General features: G+C 62.6%; 2 protein-coding genes across 3 annotated transcripts in view; one reads left to right on the top strand and one right to left on the bottom strand.

Annotated features, from left to right (window-relative positions):
• Positions 1 to 13,928, bottom strand: LOC115640439. Of its 2 annotated transcripts, none has more exons than XM_030543176.1 (7): positions 13,824 to 13,928; positions 7,295 to 7,942; positions 5,967 to 7,081; positions 5,626 to 5,752; positions 4,341 to 4,976; positions 2,559 to 2,716; positions 1 to 1,311 (listed from the first exon to the last, which is right to left on the bottom strand). In XM_030543176.1, the coding sequence occupies exons 2-7, from the start codon at positions 7,866 to 7,868 to the stop codon at positions 1,303 to 1,305; spliced, it is 2,619 nt and encodes an 872-aa protein (XP_030399036.1). In that variant the 5' UTR covers positions 7,869 to 7,942; positions 13,824 to 13,928; the 3' UTR covers positions 1 to 1,302. The 2 variants fall into 2 exon arrangements, with proteins under 2 accessions (XP_030399036.1, XP_030399037.1); XM_030543177.1 differs by lacking the exon at positions 13,824 to 13,928 and adding an exon at positions 8,191 to 8,972.
• Positions 13,929 to 14,187: 259 nt separating this feature from the next.
• LOC115640385 overlaps positions 14,188 to 23,372 on the top strand; it is a 65,089-nt gene continuing 55,904 nt past the window's right edge. The window contains exons 1-6 of the mRNA XM_030543127.1: positions 14,188 to 14,306; positions 16,302 to 17,254; positions 18,188 to 18,241; positions 19,218 to 20,314; positions 20,538 to 20,664; positions 22,665 to 23,370. Of these exons, the coding sequence (XP_030398987.1) occupies positions 16,624 to 17,254; positions 18,188 to 18,241; positions 19,218 to 20,314; positions 20,538 to 20,664; positions 22,665 to 23,370 (2,615 nt within the window). The 5' untranslated portion in view covers positions 14,188 to 14,306; positions 16,302 to 16,623. The remainder of the gene's footprint in view (positions 14,307 to 16,301; positions 17,255 to 18,187; positions 18,242 to 19,217; positions 20,315 to 20,537; positions 20,665 to 22,664; positions 23,371 to 23,372) is intronic.

The raw sequence follows: 23,372 nt of genomic DNA, 5'->3' as shown, positions 1-23,372 counted from the left end.
AAAGCACAGTCTTTTTATTTTGTTTGTAATCCTTTTCTGTCTCTTATTCCTGCCTAGTATCACTTCAATCAGTGTTCTTTATTTATCAACTTCTTGTTTTATTACAAAACCATCTCAGTACTGTGCATTCAAGGGTGAGATCTCAGCTGAGTGAACAAGCAGGCTCTGGCTCTGGCTCTTTGGAGGGAACAACCTTATTTCTGTAAGGGCCCAGTAAGAGGGACTGGGCACTGCAGACACATCTCCGGGGGACTGGGGTGCAAGGCAAGGTTTAGACTGGCAGAGTCTCAAGGCATTTGCTGGTGAGGCAGACAGACTGGGATAGACTCTAGGACTGGAAGGGACCTCGAGAGGTCATCGATGGGATGGCCGGGAGCTGCCACGTGCTTGAGCTCCCTCTTCCTGAGGCGGAGGGCTGCCGGTTCTGGGTTCCCTGAGGAGAGCAGCACACACTCATTCTCAGCCTTTCAGCAAAAACCCATTTTCTGTAGCAGAAGTGGCTAGAGCCAGGAAAGCGATGGGCTCCTCTGCAGTCTTCAGCCTTCTCCAGCCAGAGTCTGTAGTGAGGGTACTGGGCATTGACAGGCAAGGAGGCAGCTAGCACGCCAGGCTATTTCCCAGGAAGGTGGATCCACTGGAACAAAGGTCAGGCTGGTGCATGCCACACGAAGGGCCAGAGCCAGCACTGTCCCACATGCCCTGTAGTGCTAGGATTCACCCTCCGCCCCATCACAGTGACAGGCCAAGAGACTGGGGCTAAGTGCTACGTGTCAGATGGTAACAAGCACTCAGCACCCAGCACTCCCCCTGAGAACACAGGCTGCTGCTGGGCCAGTGGAGATACAGCTAAATAGTCTGTTCCAGAGCAACAGTCACAGTCAGCACAGACCAATGGGCTCTAGCTGCCTGTGCTCTGCACACACCGGGCCTGGAGCTCTGCGCATTGCTTTATTGAGACCAACCTGAGAAGTGAAGGGGAAAGTAGGGGGCTTTGGGGACATTGCATCAAAAAGCTAGTCAAGTAGGAAAGGCTCCCTGCAAAGTCCAGTGACGAGATGCCAGCTGCCTTGGATCAGCACAGGCCCTGCTGGATCCAGCTCCCAACACCGCAGGCAGCTGGCCCAGCACCCCTCAGGTCCTGTCCAAGGCCTCCCTGCTCCAGGCACTGCCATGAGTATGGGGCTCAACGCTAGCGGCTCTGGGATTGAGTGGGAGGTCATCTTCTCCCTGGTGCTGCTGCTGAACATCGTGTGGGCTCCTCGGTGGCAGGCCACGGCCAGCTGCTTGCCAGGCACTTAGGCTTCAGGACAGCTGCAGGGAGGGACAGAATGAGAACAGGAGTTGCCAAGCCCAGCCCATCAGCCCCCCGCTGGGCACAAGTAAGGGATCACGCTCAGAGCCCTGCATCCACCAGTCACTGAGCACATGGTGGGGGGAGGAAACCGGCCCATACTGCTGGGGTGTATTGGCCACCAGTTCTTCCCTGGGAAGATGCAGTGGAGGAGGCTGTTAAGCAGGCAGAGCTGACCTGCCCTCCAGCTGCCTGTGGCATCACTCCGGAGTGTCTGCAACTGGATGCCAGCACCAGCACAGAGGGGACAGGGCTGGGAGGGCTCAGGGCTCAGCCCTGAGCAGAGAGCAGCATTCGCTCCAGGGAAGGAAATACATACCCTGCACAGACACAGCAGAGAGGAGGGGCCTGGAACAACCCCCCAGACAGTCATTGCAACATCAGCATGGGCCCCTGAGGAGGCAGGGCCAGCACCCCGTGACCTCAGTTCCCACCCCACAGCCAGCCCCCGAACCAGGGGAGACCCGTTAGCTGGCAGCAGCCACAAGTCTCTGATCCCCTCCAGGCCCAGCCCTGATGCAAAGAAATAAGCACCCATGGCTCGGACGGACCCACAAGAAGGACCGGGGCTCAGCACCTGACGATCAAGGCCAGAGCCCATCGCAGCCCTGTTCTGCAGGGAAACCTGCATCTCCACTCAGAGCCGGGCAGGAGTCCTGGGGGCTCTCTCTGGCCAGGGCATGCTGGAGTCAGGCTGAGCAACAGGAATGGTCCCAATTTGCCAGAAATCCACCCAGTCTTCCCAGCACCGATAGCAGCTGCCAGCAGCAAAGGGGAGTGGATGGGGGACAGGGTTAGCACAGATCCAGGGGAAGGAGTGTGTGGGGGCGGGAGGACACTCTCTGGGTATGACTCTGCAGGTTCAGCTCATTGCAGGCTCTCCCAGAGCTGAGCTCTGAGCCTGCCGTCGCCCAATCCTTCCTCACAAGGTGAGCCAGGCCCAGGTGCCATGGAGATGGGCACACGCAGCCACCAGGCAGAGGGGGACTCTGGAAGGGGAGGGACGGAATGAGCCAGACTCTGAGCAGGGGGAGGGAGGGGAACAAGGAACTGACTCAACTACGACTGGCAGGAACCCAATGGGGGGCCACAAATGGAGAACTTCCACACCGTGGCGCCCTCTGCCAGGCTGAACTCTGGTGGGTCCATGCAGCCCGACCCAAGGCAGCCCTGCATACTCCCACCAGGGCACCAGCCGGACACTTACCTGTGTTTGTCGGGTCATGGCCACGCCCAGGCTCTCGGATACACCCCAGGGGGGTTTGTTCGTTGTCGGCCTCCTGTCGTTCAGGATGCGCGAGATGGTGCCCAGGGCCTCAGCCAGGCCCTGCAGCTGGGTGCCACTCAGCCCGTACAGTGTGGAAGCTGCAGGACAAACACGCTGCATGGGTTTCGCCCTAGCTGGGAACCAGGGCCGCCCAGAGGAGGGGGCAAGAGGGGCAATTTGCCCCAGGCTCCGCAGGGGCCCCCACGAGAGTTTTTCAGGGCCCCTGGAGCGGGGGTCCTTCACTCACTCGGGGGCCCCAGAAAACTCTTGCGGGGCCGGGCCCCGGAGCTTCTTCTGCTCCTGGTCTTCGCTGGCGGGGGAGTCCTTCCGCTCCAGGGCAGAAGGACCCCCCACCATCGCATTACCGCCGAAGTGGGACCTGTCACCGAAGTGCAACCCGGTCTTCGGCGGTAATTCGGCGGCAGGGGGCCCTTCCGTTCAGGGACCCGCCGCCGAAGTGCCCCGAAGACCCGTGGCGGGGGCCCCCCAGCCGCTGAATTACCGCCGAAGCGGGACCCGCTGCCGAAGTGCAGCCCGCTCTTTGGCGGTAATTCGGTGGCGGGGGGCCCCCGCTGCGGGTCTTCGGGGCACTTCGGCGGCGGGTCCCAGAACGGAAGGGCCCCCCGCCACCGAACAGGGCCAGCTCTAGACATTTCGCCGCGCGGGGGGCCCCATTCCGGTCCCACGGCTCCGGTGGATCTCCCGCAGGCATGGCTGCGGAGGGTCCGCTGGTCCCGCAGCTCCGGTGGACCTCCCACAGGCGTGCCTGCGGATGCTCCACCGGGGCCGTGGGACTAGTGGACCCTCTGCAGGCACGCCTGCGGGAGGTCCACTGGAGCCGCCTGCCGCCGATGGTCCCAGGCCCCCGGAATCCTCTGGGCGTCCCTGCTCGGAACAGAGCCCAGCCCCATCAGCCCCTGAGATAACAGTCTGCTACTGCTGCCTGCTGACGGAAACCAGGACAGCACCCTCCCCAGGCACTGGTGGGACAGCTTGCTAACACTGCTGCTGACGGAATTACTCCATTAGTGCATGCAATGGCTCGGGGGTAGGGTGCAGCTGAGGGGCCAGCCACTGGCTCAGGAGCTCTGCTCTTCTGTTTTTACAGACTGCCCCAGGGACCCAGAGCCTGGCCTTTGGCATTGAGGGGCGGGATTCAATTCACTCACGGACACGGTGCAAGCATGGGTCAAATCCCCAGTGGTGCAGGCTCTTTCTTCCCCTGGCCCCAGAAGCCCGCAGATTCATAGATTCTAGGACTGGAAGGGACCTCGAGAGGTCATCGAGTCCAGTCCCCTGCCCTCATGGCAGGACCAAATACTGTCTAGACCATCCCTGATAGACATTTATCTAACCTAGACATTTATCTAACCTACTCTTAAATATCTCCAGAGATGGAGATTCCACGACCTCCCTAGGCAATTTATTCCAGTGTTTAACCACCCTGACAGTTAGAAACTTTTTCCTAATGTCCAACCTAAATCTCCCTTGCTGCAGTTTAAGCCCATTGCTTCTTGTTCTATCCTTAGAGGCTAAAGTGAACAAGTTTCCTCCCTCCTCCTTAGGACACTCCTAGATGCTCGACCCCTTGTAAGACCAGACCCAAGGGTGCAGCAATCAGGCCAGGGCTGATGACAAAGCAGCCCTTGATGGCAGCATCTGACCCACGAGCCGAGCACACAGCCTCCCACAGCCACGGTTCCCCCGGCGGCCAGTGCTTACCTTGGGTGATTCTCAGCTCCTCCCGCGCAGCATCCAGCTCAGCCCGCAGCACCGTGCAGCCCAGGCAGTGGGGCCGTGCCCCAGGGCAGGTTGCGCCGTCCTCTGGTGCTCTGTCTGCGCTGCCCTCTCCATCCCATGGGGAGTCCAAGGATGTCTCCAAGACATCCCCAATCAAAGGGCCATCCAGTCCAGGGGAAGCACAGCCAGAGCTCCTGCGCTGGGGGCTACAGGTCCAGTCACCCTTGGAGCCGGTGCACTCCGTCTGCACGAGGCCAGCAGGTGTCTGCTGCTCACATGGGGTGCAGGGCACAGGCAGCTGTGTGACCCCATTCTGAGCCTCTGAGATGCTGCTGCCCCCTTGAATGGTGGCTCTGCCCTGTGGCATGCTGTCTGTCCCCACATGCCCTCCTGGGCCAGCACTGCGCAGCTCGGTCGCCTTCCCAGCTGCTGGGCGTGGCACTGGGGCAGTGTTCTTCTCTGCTCGCCGCAGGTGCCCAGTGCTCTGCCGCGGCTCTAAGCCATTCTCCACTTGCTGTCCCTGCCTGGAGCCCACTCTGCTGCACAGGGGCTGGGGAGCAGCTGTCTCAATTGCCCCCAGGCTTGGTCTCCGCACCAGTGGGGTGCCCGGTGTGGCAGCTGGGAGAATAAATCACCAAGAGTTACTGCTCGAGAAAGACAGGGCCCAGTCTGGGGCAAGGGGCTGGGCATCAGGGAGTGGAGTTCATCTCGGCTGCACCCAGACTTCCTGGGACCCTAGGTCAGTCACAGAAGGTCACTTCCCTCAGCTCTGTAATGGGGACAAAAGCCTGGCCTTGCCTCACAGGAGGGTCATCTCAGGAACCCATGGCTCAGGTTCCGATGACACAGCAAAGTTGCCCTGGGACATTCTTCACAAGTTAATGAGAGCGGGTGCCAGGGAGCGCACTCCCTGATACCTCCTCATGTAAGGCACATGTACAGAGACCCTCCTCAACCTCCCTGGAGGTCTCCATAGCGCACTCAGCCCCATTGGCTGGGATGGGTGGGGGGGAAATCAGTCAGAGGTGCACCTCACTGTCACTAACTCTCCCTACGTTCTGGGCCCATCAGCCTCCGTACGGCGACACCCACTGCTGGCTGTCCTGTGCTGCAGGCATGTGCAGCCAATGTGGGGGCAACTCAGGATATCTCCTGCTAATCCCCCCTGGGCCCACACCAGCTGAGCCCCCAGAAACCAGCCCTGTGCTGGAGCCCACCCAGCGCTTCTGAGACAGCCAGATCCAGTGCTGGGGAAAGGAACCCTCACCCAGCAAGCCGCTGTTCCAGCCGTTCTCCTGCCCGCTGGACCCCTGGGGCGCTCTCTGCCACTCAGCCAGTGGAGCCCGCTGCGCCGCACCGACATCCCTGGCCCCTTCCTGGGCTGGTACCCGCGCCTGAAACAAACCAGTGTCTCTGCTTAGTCCAGGCACTGTCCCCAGCACCAAATGGCCCCATACCGTGGAGCCACAGCAGCGCCAGGAGTCACAAAACGTCCCCTGCACCATGGAACAGGCACAGGATGAGCAACAGTTCAGGTACCAACACCCCCTACAACACTCTGCTCCCATGGGGCAAGACCGGGGGATGTGCAGCATCCCATGTGCTCACCTGGGGCTGCCATCTGGGCTTCTGGGGAACAAGCTGGAAATCCTCTGCCAGGGCCACGGCCTCCTGGCCACTCACTGGGCCACGCTCCTGCACCCAGCTCTGCATTTTCTCAGGCAGGAGGCTCAGGAACTGCTCAAGAACCAGAAGCTCCAACATCTGCTCCTTGGTGCGGGTCTCTGGCTGCAGCCAGCGATGGGAAAGTTCCCACAGGCGGCCATAAACCTCCCGGGGCCCCTCAGCCTCCTGGTAGCGGAAGCCCCTGAAGCGCTGGCGCTGTGTCTCCGTGTCATGGCTGTGCAGGACAGTTCCTTTCACCTTGGCACCGTCACCGGCCTCGCTGGCATCCAGGCTGGCGTGGATCTGGTGGGCTTCCCCACAGAGGGGAGGGAGAAGTCGGACTCCCCCCCGCTCTTTGGGCCCCTGGCAGGTGTCAGTCACTCGTCTGGAGGAGGCGAGATCTGTCTCTTTCTCCCCCCCTTCTCCCTCTCTCCGCGAGGGCAGGGGGCCCGGCAGCCCCTCCCGACACCGCTCGCCCCAAGGCTGCTGCCCGATCAGCGGCTGTTGCGGCACCAGCCAGCGCAGGATCTCATCTGCCGTCCAGTACTGCACAGCAGGGGGCGCTTTCCCTGCTTGCTCCGGGGCTCCTGCAGGGGCGGGGCCAGCTGCCTCGGCCTCCTGCCCCTTGGCCTGTGCTCGCACCACCTGCTCCAGCAGAGCATGCAACTGAAGCCCAGCTCCCACCCGCATCACCGGCTCTGGCTCCTGCAGTGGGGGTGCAGGCTGGGCCAGGGCCCCCACCATCTCCAGCTGCTTCTGGAAGAGCTTCTCCAGGAGCTGGGCCTGGAACTCCCGGTCCTCCCGCCGCATCTCCCGGTCATGCTGGATGAACTCGGCCAGGCTCTGCCTCTCCTCTGCCTTCCAGGCACCAGTGCGCCTTGCCCGCTTCAGCTCCAGCTGGCTGCGCCCGTGCTTCTGGCTAGGGCCCCGTGGAGTCTCCAGCGGCCCATCCTCCCGCGTCTTGCGCTTCCTGGCCCGGAGATGTACAAGCCGGTCCAGTGCCGAGACCAGCTTCCGGGAGGCCGGTTGGGGCTCCGTCGATGCCGATGGGGAAGGGTCTGGGGAGACCAAAAATACAGAATGAGGGCCCACAGCGCACCTGGCCTGGCACGCAGCCCATTGTACCAGTGCGGATCACCGCCACACATCAGCCAGGGAAACAAAAACCCCTCCATGCAACAGGTCAGGATCCCCCACATTCCTCCCGCACTGCATTGGGGTCAGGGGTGACTCCTAGCACCCAGTGACCCTTCGCCAACAAGAGGGCTTACCAGGTTCGTGTGGCAGCTCATCCGTGGATGTCTCTTCCTCCTTCACCTGCACCCGCACAGCCTGCACCTCGCCCAGCGGGTCCTGCACCTCAGGGAGTACATAGCCCGGCTCCTCACATCCCCAGCTCTCAGTGGCCTGGGTCCCCCAATGGTCAGAGGCTGAGGCTGGTGTCTCCCAGCTTTCCAGGGCAGCTGTGCCCTCCTGCCTGTCTGTGGCACCAGGCCCCTCGCCGCTCTCTGCAAGGAGGCTGGAGCGGGTGTTGACACAGCGCTGCATGATCTGGTCCATCTCGTCGTAGAAGGGGCAGCGCATGGGCGGCCTTCCAGCTGCGTTATTCTCTTTGGCCTTGCGATAAGCCACCTTCAGAGCTTTCATCTTCTCTCGGCACTGGTCCCCGGTGCGGTAGATGCCAAGCTTCGACAGGCGCTGGGAGATACCATCATAGACAACTCTGTTCCTGCCATGGGAGCCCAGATCGTGCACAGCAGCCGCCTCTGCCCAGTAGGAGATGAGCACTATGACATGGTCAGCCGGCCAGCTGGCCGCCCGCTCCGGGGGCCGGTCCCTACGCATCACAGGGACTTGAGATGGGACTTGTTCAGCAGGTGGCACCACACAAAGCTGGCTGCTGTGGAAACAGCTTGCACCTGGCAGGGATAAAAGGGTCTGTGCTAGTAACGCGGACGCTGGGAGAACGAAGGAAGGATTTGCTGGAACACATACTACCCTTGTGGGGAAAGAGCACCAGGCAGCCACACAGGTGCTCATGCACTGAGGGACAGCACTCAGAGGCCTAACAGCCCTGATTACAACCCACAAACCTGCCCTGATCCAGTCAAGGGTGGGGAAAAACCTGTCACTGAAACCCTGAGTCTGCCCTGCCCTGCCTGCAAACCTGCACTCAGCTCCACATCAGCTGCAGCCCACGGCAATCAGCCCAGAGTTTCCCAGCCGGACAGACATGCAGCCTGCACTCAGGGAGCCTGACCAGCCACACACCCTGCTGGCCCACGCAGGACTGAAACTATGGGACAAGTAGACAGCACCCAGCCCGAGGGATGGGAGCACTTCCCCTCCCCAATGCAGCATTCTCCTAGAGAAGGGAGGGAAACACCCAGGAGTCAGCACAAGATACTGAGGCCAAGGCTAGAACAGCTCAGCCAACATTTGCCAACGCTGCTTGCCCCCCACATAGACAACCCCACTTCTCCCAGGTCCCTGCCCCATAGCCCTCTCCTGGCCCACTACCCAGCTCCCTACCCCTCAACTCAGATTCCTGCTCCTCCAACCCTTAACCCAGCTCCTTGCCCTACAGGCCACCTTCTGGCCCACTACCAGCCCACTACCAGCTTCCTCCCCCCGGACAAGACATGCCTCTCCCCACCCATCCAGCTCAATACTCAGCTCCCTGCCTCCAACTCCACAACCCATCTTTCTGCCCCATTTCACAGTTCCCTGCCCCCCTCTCCCTTGCCTTGGCTCCCTGCCCCATAACCCACCTCCTGGCCCTCTACCCCATAACCCAATTTCCTACCCGCTGGCTAAGGCAGGCCCATCCTTGCCCATCCACCCTCATACCCAGTTCCCTGCCCCTCACTCATAACCCAGCTCTCTGCCCCAGCTCCCTGACCCCCCAATAAAGCCATATCCTTCCCCACCTATTTACCCTCCGACCCAGCTCCCTGCCCCTCTACCCCAACCCCATAACCCACCTCCTAGCCCACTACCCCATAACCCAGTTCCTGTCCCACTGACCCAGCTCCCTCCCCCAACCCCATAACCCACCTCCTAACCCACTACCCATAACGCAGTTCCTGTCCCCCGACCCAGCTCCCTGCCCCCTACCCCAACCCCATAACCCACCTCCTAGCCCACTACCCATAACCCAGTTCCTGTCCCCCGACCCAGCTCCCTGCCCCCTACTCCAACCCCATAACCCACCTCCTAGCCCACTACCCCATAGCCCAGTTCCTGTCCCCCCGACCCAGCTCCCTGCTCCCTACTCCAACCCCATAACCCACCTCCTAGCCCACTACCCATCACCCAGTTCCTGTCATCCGACCCAGCTCCCTGCCCCCTACTCCAACCCCATAACCCACCTCCTAGCCCACTACCCCATAACCCAGTTCCTGTCCCCCCGACCCAGCTCCCTGCCCCCTACTCCAACCCCATAACCCAGTTCCTGTCCCCCACACCCAGCTCCCTGCCCCCTACTCCAATCCCATAACCCACCTCCTAGCCCACTACCCATAACCCAGTTCCTGTACCCCCGACCAAGCTCCCTGCCCCCTACCCCAACCCCATAACCCACCTCCTAGCCCACTACCCCATAACCCAGTTCCTGTCCCCCCCGACCCAGCTCCCTGCCCTCTACCTCAACCCCATAACCCACCTCCTAGCCCCCTACCCCATAACCCAGTTCCTGTCCCCCCGACCCAGCTCCCTGCCCCCTACTCCAACCCCATAACCCACCTCCTAGCCCACTACCCCATAACCCAAGTTCCTGTCCCCCCGACCCAGCTCCCTGCCCCCTACCCCAACCCCATAACCCACCTCCTAGCCCACTACCCCATAACCCAGTTCCTGCCCCCCCGACCCAGCTCCCTGCCCTCTACCCCAACCCCATAACCCACCTCCTAGCCCACTACCCCATAGCCCAGTTCCTGTCCCCCCGACCCAGCTCCCTGCCCCCTACCCCAACCCCATAACCCACCTCCTAGCCCACTACCCCATAACCCAGTTCCTGTCCCCCCGACCCAGCTCCCTGCCCCCTACCCCAACCCCATAACCCACCTCCTAGCCCACTACCCATAACCCAGTTCCTGTCTCCCCGACCCAGCTCCCTGCCCTCTACCCCAACCCCATAACCCACCTCCTAGCCCACTACCCCATAACCCAGTTCCTGTCCCCCCGACCCAGCTCCCTGCCCTCTACCCCAACCCCATAACCCACCTCCTAGCCCACTACCCCATAACCCAGTTCCTGTCCCCCCCACCCAGCTCCCTGCCCCCTACACCAACCCCATAACCCACCTCCTAGCCCACTACCCCATAACCCAGTTCCTGTCCCCCGACCCAGCTCCCTGCCCCCTACCCCAACCCCATAACCCACCTCCTAGCCCACTACCCATAACCCAGTTCCTGTCCCCCGACCCAGCTCCCTGCCCCAGCCCCATAACCCACCTCCTAGCCCACTGCCCCATAACCCAGTTCCTGTCCCCCCCACCCAGCTCCCTGCCCCCTACTCCAATCCCATAACCCACCTCCTAGCCCACTACCCCATAACCCAGTTCCTGTCCCCCCGACCCAGCTCCCTGCCCTCTACCCCAACCCCATAACCCACCTCCTAGCCCACTACCCCATAACCCAGTTCCTGCCCCCCCGACCCAGCTCCCTGCCCCCTACCCCAACCCCATAACCCACCTCCTAGCCCACTACCCCATAACCCAGTTCCTGTCCCCCCGACCCAGCTCCCTGCCCTCTACCCCAACCCCATAACCCACCTTCTGGCCCACTACCCCATAACCCAGTTCCTGTCCCCCCACCCAGCTCCCTGCCCCCTACACCAACCCCATAACCCACCTCCTAGCCCACTACCCCATAACCCAGTTCCTGTCCCCCGACCCAGCTCCCTGCCCCCTACCCCAACCCCATAACCCACCTCCTAGCCCACTACCCATAACCCAGTTCCTGTCCCCCGACCCAGCTCCCTGCCCCCTAACCCAACCCCATAACCCACCTCCTAGCCCACTACCCATAACCCAGTTCCTGTCCCCCCGACCCAGCTCCCTACCCCAACCCCATAACCCACCTCATAGCCCACTATCCCATAACCCAGTTCCTGTCCCCCGACCCAGCTCCCTGCCCCCTACCCCAACCCCATAACCCACCTCCTAGCCCACTACCCATAACCCAGTTCCTGTCCCACCAACCCAGCTCCCTACCCCAGCCCCATAACCCACCTCCTAGCCCACTACCCATAACCCAGTTCCTGTCCCACCGACCCAGCTCCCTACCCCAACCCCATAACCCACCTCCTAGCCCACTACCCCATAACCCAGTTCCTGTCCCACCGACCCAGCTCCCTGCCCCCTACCCCAACCCCATAACCCACCTCCTAGCCCACTACCCATAACCCAGTTCCTGTCCCCCGACCCAGCTCCCTGCCCCCTACACCAACCCCATAACCCACCTCCTAGCCCACTACCCCATAACCCAGTTCCTGTCCCACCGACCCTGCCCCCTACCCCAACCCCATAACCCACCTCCTAGCCCACTACCCCATAACCCAGTTCCTGTCCCCCCGACCCAGCTCCCTGCCCTCTACACCAACCCCGCAACCCACCTCATAGCCCACTACCCCATAACCCAGTTCCTGTCCCCCGACCCAGCTCCCTGCCCCCTACCCCAACCCCATAATCCACCTCCTAGCCCACTACCCCATAACCCAGTTCCTGTCCCACCGACCCTGCCCCCTACCCCAACCCCATAACCCACCTCCTAGCCCACTACCCCATAACCCAGTTCCTGTCCCCCCGACCCAGCTCCCTGCCCTCTACCCCAACCCCATAACCCACCTCCTAGCCCACTACCCCATAACCCAGTTCCTGTCCCCCCAACCCAGCTCCCTGCCCCCTACTCCAACCCCATAACCCACCTCCTAGCCCACTACCCCATAACCCAGTTCCTGTCCCCCCGACCCAGCTCCCTGCCCTCTACCCCAACCCCATAACCCACCTCCTAGCCCACTACCCCATAACCAAGTTCCTGTCCCCCCAACCCAGCTCCATGCCCCCTACTCCAACCCCATAACCCACCTCCTAGCCCACTACCCCATAACCCAGCTCCTGTCCCCCCGACCCAGCTCCCTGCCCCCTACCCCAACCCCATAACCCACCTCCTAGCCCACTGCCCCATAACCCAGTTCCTGTCCCCCCGACCCAGCTCCCTGCCCCCTACTCCAACCCCATAACCCACCTCCTAGCCCACTACCCCATAACCCAGTTCCTGTCCCCCTGACCCAGCTCCCTGCCCCCTACTCCAACCCCATAACCCACCTCCTAGCCCACTACCCCATAACCCAGTTCCTGTCCCCCCGACCCAGCTCCCTGCCCTCTACCCCAACCCCATAACCCACCTCCTAGCCCACTACCCCATAGCCCAGTTCCTGTCCCCCGACCCAGCTCCCTGCCCCCTACCCCAACCCCATAACCCACCTCCTAGCCCACTACCCATAACCCAGTTCCTGTCCCCCCGACCCAGCTCCCTGCCCCCTACCCCAACCTCATAACCCACCTCCTAGCCCACTACCCCATAACCCAGTTCCTGTCCCGCGACCCAGCTCCCTGCCCTCTACCCCAACCCCATAACCCACCTCCTAGCCCACTACCCCATAACCCAGTTCCGGACCCAGCTCCCTGCCCTCTACCCCAACCCCATAACCCACCTCCTAGCCCACTACCCCATAACCCAGTTCCTGTCCCCCCGACCCAGCTCCCTGCCCCCTACTCCAACCCCATAACCCACCTCCTAGCCCACTACCCCATAACCCAGTTCCTGTCCCCCCGACCCAGCTCCCTGCCCCCTACTCCAACCCCATAACCCACCTCCTAGCCCACTACCCATAACCCAGTTCCTGTACCCCCGACCCAGCTCCCTGCCCCCTACTCCAACCCCATAACCCACCTCCTAGCCCACTACCCCATAACCCAGTTCCTGTCCCCCCGACCCAGCTCCCTGCCCCCTACCCCAACCCCATAACCCACCTCCTAGCCCACTACCCCATAACCCAGTTCCTGCCCCCCCGACCCAGCTCCCTACCCCAACCCCATAACCCACCTCCTAGCCCACTACCCCATAACCCAGTTCCTGTCCCCCCGACCCAGCTCCCTGCCCCCTACCCCAACTCCATAACCCACCTCCTAGCCCACTACCCCATAACCCAGTTCCTGTCCCCCCGACCCAGCTCCCTGCTCCCTACCCCAACCCCATAACCCACCTCCTAGCCCACTACCCCATAACCCAGTTCCTGTCCCCCCGACCCAGCTCCCTGCTCCCTACCCCAATCCCATAACCCACCTCCTAGCCCACTACCCCATAACCCAGTTCCTGTCCCCCCGACCCAGCTCCCTGCCCCCTACCCCAACCCCATAACCCACCTCCTAGCCCACTACCCATAACCCAGTTCCTGTCCCCCCGACCCAGCTCCCTGCCCCCTACTGCAACCCCATAACCCACCTCCTAGCCCACTACCCCATAACCCAGTTCCTGCCCCCCCGACCCAGCTCCCTGCCCCCTACTCCAACCCCATAACCCACCTCCTAGCCCACTACCCCATAACCCAGTTCCTGTCCCCCCGACCCAGCTCCCTGCCCCCTACCCCAACCCCATAACCCACCTCCTAGCCCACTACCCCATAGCCCAGTTCCTGTCCCCCGACCCAGCTCCCTGCCCCCGGCCATGACAGGCCCCTCCCACCCCCGTGCCCAGCGCGCTGCCCCCAGCGCAGCCCGGCCCCGCCCGCGGACACCTGGAGGGCTCCAGGCGGTGACGTGAGGGATCCCCCAGTCTCAGTGCGCAGGCCTCGGCCCAAGGCCCCGAGAGATACAGGCCCCGCTCTGCCTATTGGCTGCTGCAGCTGGGCGGGGAGGGGGCGGGTAACTAGAAGTCCGGCCCTTCCGCCGTGTGACAGGGAGCGTGTCCAATCGCTGCCTACAGTCGCTCTCTGACAGGCCTGTTCACCAATAGCTGATCGGATGAACCCGGGTGACGATTCAAAGGCTCAACCTATCCCTGCTGTTCCTCCATCGAGGTGTCAGCTAAAATTGACAGATGTGCAGACCGTTCGCTACTCCCTTCTACCCTGACTGGCTGCCCGATCAGCCAATCGACCTCCCCCTCCTTCATGATTGGTCAGCCAATAGGGGGCGATATCCGGGGAGCAGCGGCATTTGCTGAGAGCTTCCGGGGCAGGCGATGTGTCCCCGCCCACGCGGGGTTGTGGCTGCGGTAGGTGGGTCCTGTCCTGCCCCAGCCGAACGTGCCGGGCGGGCGGCTCCGGTGCAGGGGCCTGGCCCCGTCGGGGATTCGGGCGGCTCTGCAGGGGCCCCTCGCCCCTTCCCCCCCCGCGAGCCGCTGGGCTGGTTCTGCCCCCCCCCCGCGAGCCGCTGGGCTGGTTCTGCCCCCCCCCCCCGCGAGCCGCTGGGCTGGTTCTGCCCCCCCCCCCGCGAGCCGCTGGGCTGGTTCTGCTCCCCCCCCAGCGAAGGGCCGTTTGCGCCCCTCCCCCCCCCGCGAGCCGTTGGGCTGGTTCTGCTCCCCCCCCAGCGAAGGGCCGTTTGCGCCCCTCCCCCCCCGCGAGCCGTTGGGCCGTTTGCGCCCCCCCCCCGAGCGAAGGGCCGTTTGCGCCCCCCCCCGAGCGAAGGGCCGTTTCCGCCCCTCCCCCCCGCTGTTCCGCCCCCCCCCCCCCAGCGAAGGGCCGTTTCCCCCCCCCCCCCCCCGAGCGAAGGGCCGTTTGCGCCGCGCCCCGCCCCGGCCGCCGGGCTGCATCCCGCCCGCGCTGCCCGGGAGGCTGGGTCCGCGGTGGGGACAGTGAGCCCGGGCCGAGGCAGGAACTGCAGCCTCCTCCCGGGCCGGCCAGGCGCCATGGCTTCGCGGGGCCCGCTCTGCAGGATGCTCGCGTAGCCCTGCCCGGCGCCGCCTGGCTGCCGACAGCCCCGCTGCTTTGTGTCGGAGCAGAGCGGGGAACGCGGGTGGCCAGGGGCTGGGGAGAGAGACCGAGTCCCCAAGGGGACCCGACACACGGGCGCCTTAGGCTGTGCTGGGGGCAGGCGGCTGGGTTACGGGTGGGGGGATGGATCTGTCTGTGCTGGGGGCAGGCGGCTGGGTTACGGGTGGGGGGATGGATCTGTCTGTGCTGGGGGCAGGCGGCTGGGTTACGGGTTGGGGAAGAGGTGGATCTGTCTGTGCTGGAGGCAGGGAGCTGGGTTACAGATAGGGGGGTGGATCTGTCTGAGCTGGGGGGGGCAGGGAGCTGGGTTACAGTGGGAGGGGCAGGGAGCTGGGTTACGGGTTGGGGAAGAGGTGGATCTGTCTGTGCTGGGAGGCAGGGAGCTGGGTTACAGATAGGGGGGTGGATCTGTCTGTGCCGGGGTGGCAGGGAGCTGGGTTACGGGTGGGGGGATGGATCTGTCTGTGCTGGGGCAGGCAGCTGGGTTACGGGTTGGGGAGGAGATGGATCTGTCTGTGCTGGGGGTCAGGGAGCTGGGTTACGGGTGAGGGGGATGGATCTGTCTGTGCTGGGGGGGCAGGGAGTTGGGTTACGGGTTGGGGAGGAGATGGATCTGTCTGTGCTGGGGGGCAGGGAGCTGGGTTACGGGTGAGGGGGATGGATCTGTCTGTGCTGGGGGGGCAGGGAGCTGGGTTACGGGTGAGGGGGATGGATCTGTCTGTGCTGGGGGGGCAGGGAGCTGGGTTACGGGTGGGGGGTATGTGATCTGTCTGTGCTGGGGGGGCAGGGAGCTGGGTTATGGGTGGGGTGTGATCTGTCTGTGCTGGGAGGCAGGGAGCTGGGTTACGGGTGGGGGGATGGATCTGTCTGCTGGGGGTCAGGGAGCTGGGTTACAGATAGGGGGGTGGATCTGTCTGAGCTGGGTTACAGTGGGAGGGGCAGGGAGCTGGGTTACAGGTTGGGGAGGAGATGGATCTCTCTGTGCTGGGGGGGCAGGGAGCTGGGTTACAGGTGGCAGAGGGGAAATGGATCTGTCTGTGCTGGGGGGCCAGGATCTGCGTTACAGGTGGGGATGTGATCTGTCTGTGCTGGGGGTCCGGGAGCTGGGTTATAGGTGGGGGGGGTGCATCTATCTGTGCTAGGGAGCTGGGTTATGAGTGGGGGTGTGATCTGACACATTGGGGCCCGCATGGCTGCACCCGAAGGGGCTGGCCTGGCTATTGGTGAGCGGAGCCTGCAGGGGGCGGCAGCTGCACTGATCATCTCTCTTGCTCTGTACAGGATGCTCATTCCTGCCCGTGTCTGTAGCACTGGCACCGATGGTAGCCTCTCTGGGGCTGATACCACTCTGCGGATCTGGAACCACCAGACCTGTGCCAGGAACCCCCTGTGTCTGGTGTCCTCCAGCCTTGGTCCGTGAGGACCCTGGGGCCAGCCTGTGCGGTTTGTGATACCTGCAGTAGGGGCAGAGAGCACAGACCTGCTGCCATCTTTGCTGGGTTGTGGTGTATCGTGTTGTGAGGTCCCTGTGTCGGACTGGGCTGGTGCTGGGCACTAGCCTTTCCCCAGGAATCTTCCACCGGTCCAGCCCCTTCCTGCTGCAATGCGCCGGGACAAGCCTCAGGAGCGGGCAGCCAGCTGGCCAGCTGATCACATCAAGGTGCTAATTGCCTTGTGGGCAGAGGCGGCCACCTCACATGACCTGAGCTCGCGTGGCAGGAACAGGGTTGTCTATGATGGTATCTCCCAGCGCCTGGCTGAGCTGGGCATCTACCGCACCGGGGACCAGTGCCGGGAGAAGATGAAAGGCCTTAAGGTGACATATCGCAAGGCCAAAGAGAACAATGCAGCTGGGAGGCCACCCATGCGTTGCCCATTCTACGAGGAGATGGACCAGATCATGCAGCGCTCCGACAGCACCCGCTCTAGCCTCCTGGCAGAGAGTGGGGATGGGCCTGGTGCTGTGGACAGGCAGGAGGGCACAGCTGCCCCAGAGAACTGGGGGGCACCATCCTTTGAGCCATGGGATTCCCAGGCCACTGCTGCCTTTGAGCACTGGGAGTCCCAGGCCTCAGCCTCTGACCATTGGGGGTCCCAGGCTGCTGCCTCAGAGAGCCAGGGGGCTGAGGAGCTGGGCTACGTGCTCCCTGAGGCTCAGGGCCTGCTGGGCGAGGTGCAGGCCGTGCAGGTGAAGGAGGAGGAGGCGTCTGCGGATGAACTGCCACCTGAGCCTGGTAAGCCTATGTTGCTGGCGAGGGGTTGGTGGGAGGTACCGCACCAGGGGCCCAGCCCTGTCTCCTGGAGTCCTAGCCATGCCAGAATCTTGCCATCCCGGCAAGCAGCAGTTCAGTGTCAGGAACTCATGGCTGGAAGCATGGCCCAGGGTAGGGACATAGCTGGGGCTGCTCTGTGGGGGGATGATGGCTGCCATGCTGGCCATGTCCTTGATCTAGCTGGGTCCCACACCTGCAGGCAAGCTGAGACCAGAGCTCCATGGGGCCACAAACTGCCCCTGTTGTGGTCTGGTGCAGCTGAGCCCTGCTCCCTTGGAAGTGCTTAGCCCAGGGCACTCTGTGCAGGGGGTAGGGTAACCTTGCTGCCATTGCCTGGCCTGGTTCCCTTGGGGGCTGTCCACAGGGGCCCTCCCCCAGATCACTGGGGCCACAGACTCTTCTGGGATGGACCCTGTCCCCTGCTGCTGGGAGAGGGAGCCCCAGGCCATCTGAAGAGGAACGCTGGGGAAACTGTTATGTTAATTTGGATGGAGTTGCAGGTGGGTCTCAGGTGGCTGAGCTGGGTGGGTGGATCAGCCATCAAGCTATTCTCCAGCCTCTGGCTCACCACACCTCTGGTGAGGGACGTCACCTGGCTGGTCTTAGCAGGCCCCTCTCCTCCCCATCCTTCACAGGCTGGCAGAGCTGGCTTGGCCACCTCTATCTGTCAGGCTTCCACTGTGCAGCATGATTGGAGTCAAAGCGGAGGGGGGGATGACCAGTTTGGGATGGGAAGGGGGACACAAGCAAGGGGAGGACAGAGCAGGATCTTGTGTATTGGCAGTGCTGGCCAGGAATTCCTGGGAGTATGCTGGGGTCTGGATGTCTCTGAGGACCCCTAAGGTTTGTTAGAGGGCTTTCCCTTCACCCTCTCCTCTGGTTCTTGTCACACAGACAGAAAGCAGAAGACCAGAAGTACAAAGTGGAGGCAATTCAGTGTTTATTGGGGTTAGTTCCAAATAAGCATATCCATAGCTCTACACACCAGCAGAGTCTGTTCCTACCACCCGCCCCTTTGCCCCTCCCAATTGGTTGCTTGCCTTTGCCTAAAGCCCTATCTCAAGGCAATCTTAAAGTGTGCTCTGGAGTAACACTTTAACTGCTCTTATCTGTTCCCATTGTACTAACAAATCCAGCTGACTAGGTAGAAGCGACATTAGTGTCTTTGTCCCTTGTTAACACGTTAGTATAAGAGTATCAAAAAGTCAAACCCAAAGTTCTAGCCTAGGCTAACAAACAAACCTATACACTAACAAGACTCACCAGTGGAGGGCAGAGGCTCTGGGCTGAAGCCTTCCCCCAGAAGTCCCTGGGATCCGTGTTTTTGCTCCCATAGAGTCTCTGTGAGCAGGTCTTGAATGGGGCATGGGTTAAACAGAGCTGCTTGTCACCCTGGCACCAATTAGTCCTGGCACACCAATGCCACTCCATTACTCTCCAGTCCCAATCTCCTCTTGTGTGCAAGCCATGGAGTCTGGGCACTGCAGGGCCCTTTGTGTTAGCACCAATCCAGCCTGGCTGTGCTTCTCCTATCCTGGACATCATCACTCAGCGTGCCAGGGCCTGGCACATTTTGGAAACCAGCCCTGGGTTATGTGCATGCCTCGTCCAGATGGGCCACCAGGATAGCATATGCCTGGTGTCTGGGGCCTTCCTCTGCCTACCCACAGGGGCAAAGCCATCCTGGGTTTGCCTCTCCTTGTACTGGGCACCATCAGCTTCATCTGAGAGTAGCACTGTGCCCCTTGTTCCTTGCACTAACCCCACTGGTGCCCCAGCCTGATTGGGAGCAGGCGCTCAGCTCCCCTGCTGCCTGGGGCTGTACAGTAGAGGGAGCTGGAGGGGTGGGCTGTATGGATACATCAGGGTGTGTGCCAGGTCAGGTGCGCTGTGGGCCCTCACCCTGCATTCTTTCTTTCTCCAGACCCTTCCCCATCGGCATCGGCGGAGCCCCAACCGGCCTCCCGGAAGCTGGTCTCGGCACTGGACCGGCTTGTACACCTCCGGGCCAGGAAGCGCAAGGCACGGGAGGATGGGCCACTGGAGACTCCACGGGGCCCTAGCCAGAAGCACGGGCGCAGCCAGCTGGAGCTGAAGCGGGCAAGGCGCACTGGTGCCTGGAGGGCGGAGGAGAGGCAGAGCCTGGCCGAGTTCATCCAGCATGACCGGGAGATGCGGCGGGAGGACCGGGAGTTCCAGGCCCAGCTCCTGGAGAAGCTCTTCCAGAAGCAGCTGGAGATGGTGGGGGCCCTGGCCCAGCCTGCACCCCCACTGCAGGAGCCGGAGCCGGTGGTACGGGAGGGAGCTGGGCTCCAGTTTCCCGCTCTGCTGGAGCAAGTGGTGCAGACGCAGGCCAAGGGGCAGGAGGCCGAGGCAGCTGGCCCTGCCCCTGCAGGAGCCCCGGAGCGAGCGGGGAAAGCGCCCCCTGCTGTGCAGTACTGGACGGCAGATGAGATCCTGCGCTGGCTGGTGCCGCAGCAGCCTTGGGGTGAGCGGTGTCGGGAGGGGCTGCCGGGCCCCCTGGCCTCACGGGGAGAGCGAGAAAGGGGAGAGAGTGAGTCCGATCTCGCATTCTCCAGACGAGTGACTGACACCTGTCAGGGGCCCAAAGGGCTGGAGGGAGCCCGACTTCTCCCTCCGCTCTGTGGGAAAACCCAACAGATCCATGCCAGCCTGGATGCCAGCGAGGCCGGTGACGGTGCCAAGGTGAAAGGAACTGTCCTGCACCACCATGACACGGAGACACAGCGCCAGCGCTTCAGGGGCTTCTGCTACCGGGAGGCTGAGGGGCCCCGGGAGGTTTATGGCCGCCTGTGGGAACTTTCCCATCGCTGGCTGCAGCCAGAGGCCCGCACCAAGGAGCAGATGTTGGAGCTTCTGGTTCTTGAGCAGTTCCTGAGCCTCCTGCCTGAGGAAATGCAAAGCTGGGTGCAGGAGCGTGGCCCAGTGAGTGGCCAGGAGGCCGTGGCCCTGGCAGAGGATTTCCAGCTTGTTCCCCAGAAGCCCAGATGGCAGCCCCAGGTGAGCACATGGGATGCTGCACATCCCCTGGCCTTGCCCCGTGGGAGCAGAGTGTTGTGGGGGGTGTTGGTACGAGAACTGCTGCTCGCCCTATGCCTGTTCCATGGTGCAGGGGATGTTTTGTGACTCCTGGCACTGCTGTGGCTCCATGATATGGGGCCATGTGGTGCTGGGGACAGTGCCTGGACTAGCTGGCACTAAGCAGAGACACTGGTTGTTTCAGGCGCGGGTGCCAGCCCAGGAAGGGGCCAGGGATGTCGGTGCGGCGCAGCGGGCTCCACTGGCCGAGCGGCAGAGGGCGCCCCAGGGGTCCAGCGGGCAGGAGAACGGCTGGAACAGCGGCTTGCTGGGTGAGGGTTCCTTTCCCCAGCACTGGATCTGGCTGTCTCGGAAGCGCTGGGTGGGCTCCAGCACAGGGCTGGTTTCTGGGGCCTCAGCTGGTGTGGGGCCTGGGGGGACTAGCAGGAGATGCCCTGAGTCGCCTGCACACTGTCTGGGTGTGCCTGCAGCACCTAACCTACTCCTCTGCCCCAGGACAGCCAGCAGTAGTTGTCACACATTGAGGTTGAAGGCCCTGGAGCATAGGCAGAATGGGGAGATGTCTCCCTGCTCAGTTCTGGAGCTCGGAGCCACAGTGCCTCTGGCAACCAGCAGCAGCTATCACAAGGAAAGTCCTGCTCACCCCTGCAGCCGGAGCTGGAGTGCATACTGGGGGACGGAGCACACGCAGGCTGGTTGGTTGAGGGGCTGGAGCGTGCTCAGTTGCGCTGGGGGACAGAGCACGCGCAGGCTGGTTGGTTGAGGGGCTGGAGCGTGCTCAGTTGCGCTGGGGGACAGAGCACGCGCAGGCTGGTTGGTTGAGGGGCTGGCGTGTGCTCCGTTGTGCTGGGGGATGGAGCACGCGCAGGCTGGTTGGTTGAGGGGCTGGCGTGTGCTCAGTTGTGCTGGGGGATGGAGCACGCGCAGGCTGGTTGGTTGAGGGGCTGGAGCGTGCTCAGTTGCGCTGGAGGACGGAGCACGCGCAGGCTGGTTGGTTGAGGGGCTGGCGTGTGCTCAGTTGTGCTGGGGGATGGAGCACGCGCAGGCTGGTTGGTTGAGGGGCTGGAGCGTGCTCAGTTGCGCTGGGGGACGGAGCACGCGCAGGCTGGTTGGTTGAGGGGCTGGAGCATGCTCAGTTGCGCTGGGGGACAGAGCACGTGCAGGCTGGTCGCATGGAAGGCTGGAGCGTGCTCAGTTGTGCTGGGGGATGGAGCACGCGCAGGCTGGTTGGTTGAGGGGCTGGAGCATGCTCAGTTGCGCTGGGGGACGGAGCATGTGCAGGCTGGTCGCATGGAAGGCTGGAGCGTGCTCAGTTGTGCTGGGGGATGGAGCACGCGCAGGCTGGTTGGTTGAGGGGCTGGAGCGTGCTCAGTTGCGCTAGGGGACGGAGCACGCGCAGTCTGGTTGGTTGAGGGGCTGGAGCGTGCTCAGTTGCGCTAGGGGACGGAGCACACGCAGGCTGGTTGGTTGAGGGGCTGGAGCATGCTCAGTTGTGCTGGGGGATGGAGCACGTGCTGGCTGGTCGCATGGAAGGCTGGAGCATGCTTGGGGTAACTGGAATGTTTGGTGATTTTAGCAGCTGAATTCTAACATATCTCTACTGAGCATGTGCAAACTTGACACTTTCCAAAGGCTCATCCGTGGCCAGGTGTGAGCAGGGTTTCATAGAAAAAGCCAAAGGCACCTCCCTGAGGCCAGCACCCCCAACCCAGTCTCTGGCCTTTGCTCCCGAGCATGGGATGCCAGAGGTCCTAGGCAAGTATTATGGCTGGTTTGGTCACTGGGCGAAGCAGGCTGTTTTCCGACTCTCATTTCTGGAAAGAGTTGAACGATTCCTGCTGGATTCAGCTGGAGGCAGGCAGATGGCAAGGAAAACCCCAGCCCGGAAACCTGCAGTTGGGCAAAGATACATGTAGCTGAAAACAGGATCCTATAACGAGAGGTATTGGGCAGCTCGCTAAAGAGGGAGCTGCCAGCCCCCCGCCCGTAACAAAAACCCCTGATGTCTTAAGTTCTCCCCAGCGCTGAGAGAGAAGAGTGCCATAGACTTGCTTGCCAGGGTTTGGGCTCTCCAGGCAGTTCCTGTCTGGTGTGAAGGTCCCAGGGGCTCCTGCATTGACCCTCCTGTGAGGTGGGGCCAGGCTTTTGTCTCAGCTCTGTAATGGGGACAAGTGTCCCTCTGTGACTGACCCAGGGTCCCAGGGAGTCTGGGCACAGCCGGGATGAACTCAGCTCCCTGATGCCCAGCCCCTTGCGCCAGACTGGGCCCTGTCTCTCTCGAGCAGTAACTCTTGGTGATTTATTCTCCCAGCTGCCACGCCGGACACCCCGCTGGTGCGGAGACCAAGCTTGGGGGCGATTGAGACAGCTGCTCCCCAGCCCCTGTGCAGCAGAGTGGACTCCAGGCAGGGACAGCAAGTGGAGAATGGCTTAGAGCCACGGCAGAGCACTGGGCACCTGCGGCAAGCAGAGAAGAACACTGCCCCAGTGCCACGCCCAGCAGCTGGGAAGGCGACCGAGCTGCGCAGTGCTGGCCTAGGAGGGCATGTGGGGACAGACGGCTTGCCACAGGGCAGGGCCACCATTCAAGGGGGCAGCAGCATCTCAGAGGCTCAGAATGGGGTCACACAGCTGCCTGTGCCCTGCACCCCATGTGAGCAGCAGACACCTGCTGGCCTTGTGCGGACGGAGTGCACCGGCTCCAAGGGTGGCAGAACCTGCAGCGCCCTGCCCAGGAGCGCTGGTTGTGAATCCCCAGGGCTGGACGGCCCCTTGCTTGGGGCCCTCCTGGAGACATCCTTGGATTCCCCATGGGACAGAGAGGGCAGCGCAGACAGAGCCCCAGAGGGTGGCATGGCCTGCCCTGGGGCACAGCCCCGCTGCCTAGGCTGCACAGTACTGCGGGCTGATCTGGACGCCACGCGAGAGGAGCTGAGAATCACCCAAGGTAGGCACTGGCTCCCAGGGAGCCCATGGGTCAATGCTGTCACCAGCCAGGGCCTGACAGCAGCAAACAGGT

Source organism: Gopherus evgoodei, unplaced genomic scaffold, assembly GCF_007399415.2.
Source record: "Gopherus evgoodei ecotype Sinaloan lineage unplaced genomic scaffold, rGopEvg1_v1.p scaffold_31_arrow_ctg1, whole genome shotgun sequence".
Lineage (NCBI taxonomy): Eukaryota > Metazoa > Chordata > Testudines > Testudinidae > Gopherus > Gopherus evgoodei.
This window is presented reverse-complemented; position numbering and strand designations above follow the sequence as displayed.

Bases quoted from the DNA above. Each gene is read 5' to 3' on its own strand.
- LOC115640439 (XM_030543176.1), bottom strand. From the start codon at position 7,868: ATGCGTAGGGACCGGCCCCCGGAGCGGGCGGCCAGCTGGCCGGCTGAC. The intron at 7,082-7,294 runs GTAAGCCCTCTT...TGGTCTCCCCAG, and splicing joins TGAGCTGCCACACGAACCTG to ACCCTTCCCCATCGGCATCG. The intron at 2,717-4,340 runs GTAAGCACTGGC...TTTGTCCTGCAG, and splicing joins GGAGCTGAGAATCACCCAAG to CTTCCACACTGTACGGGCTG.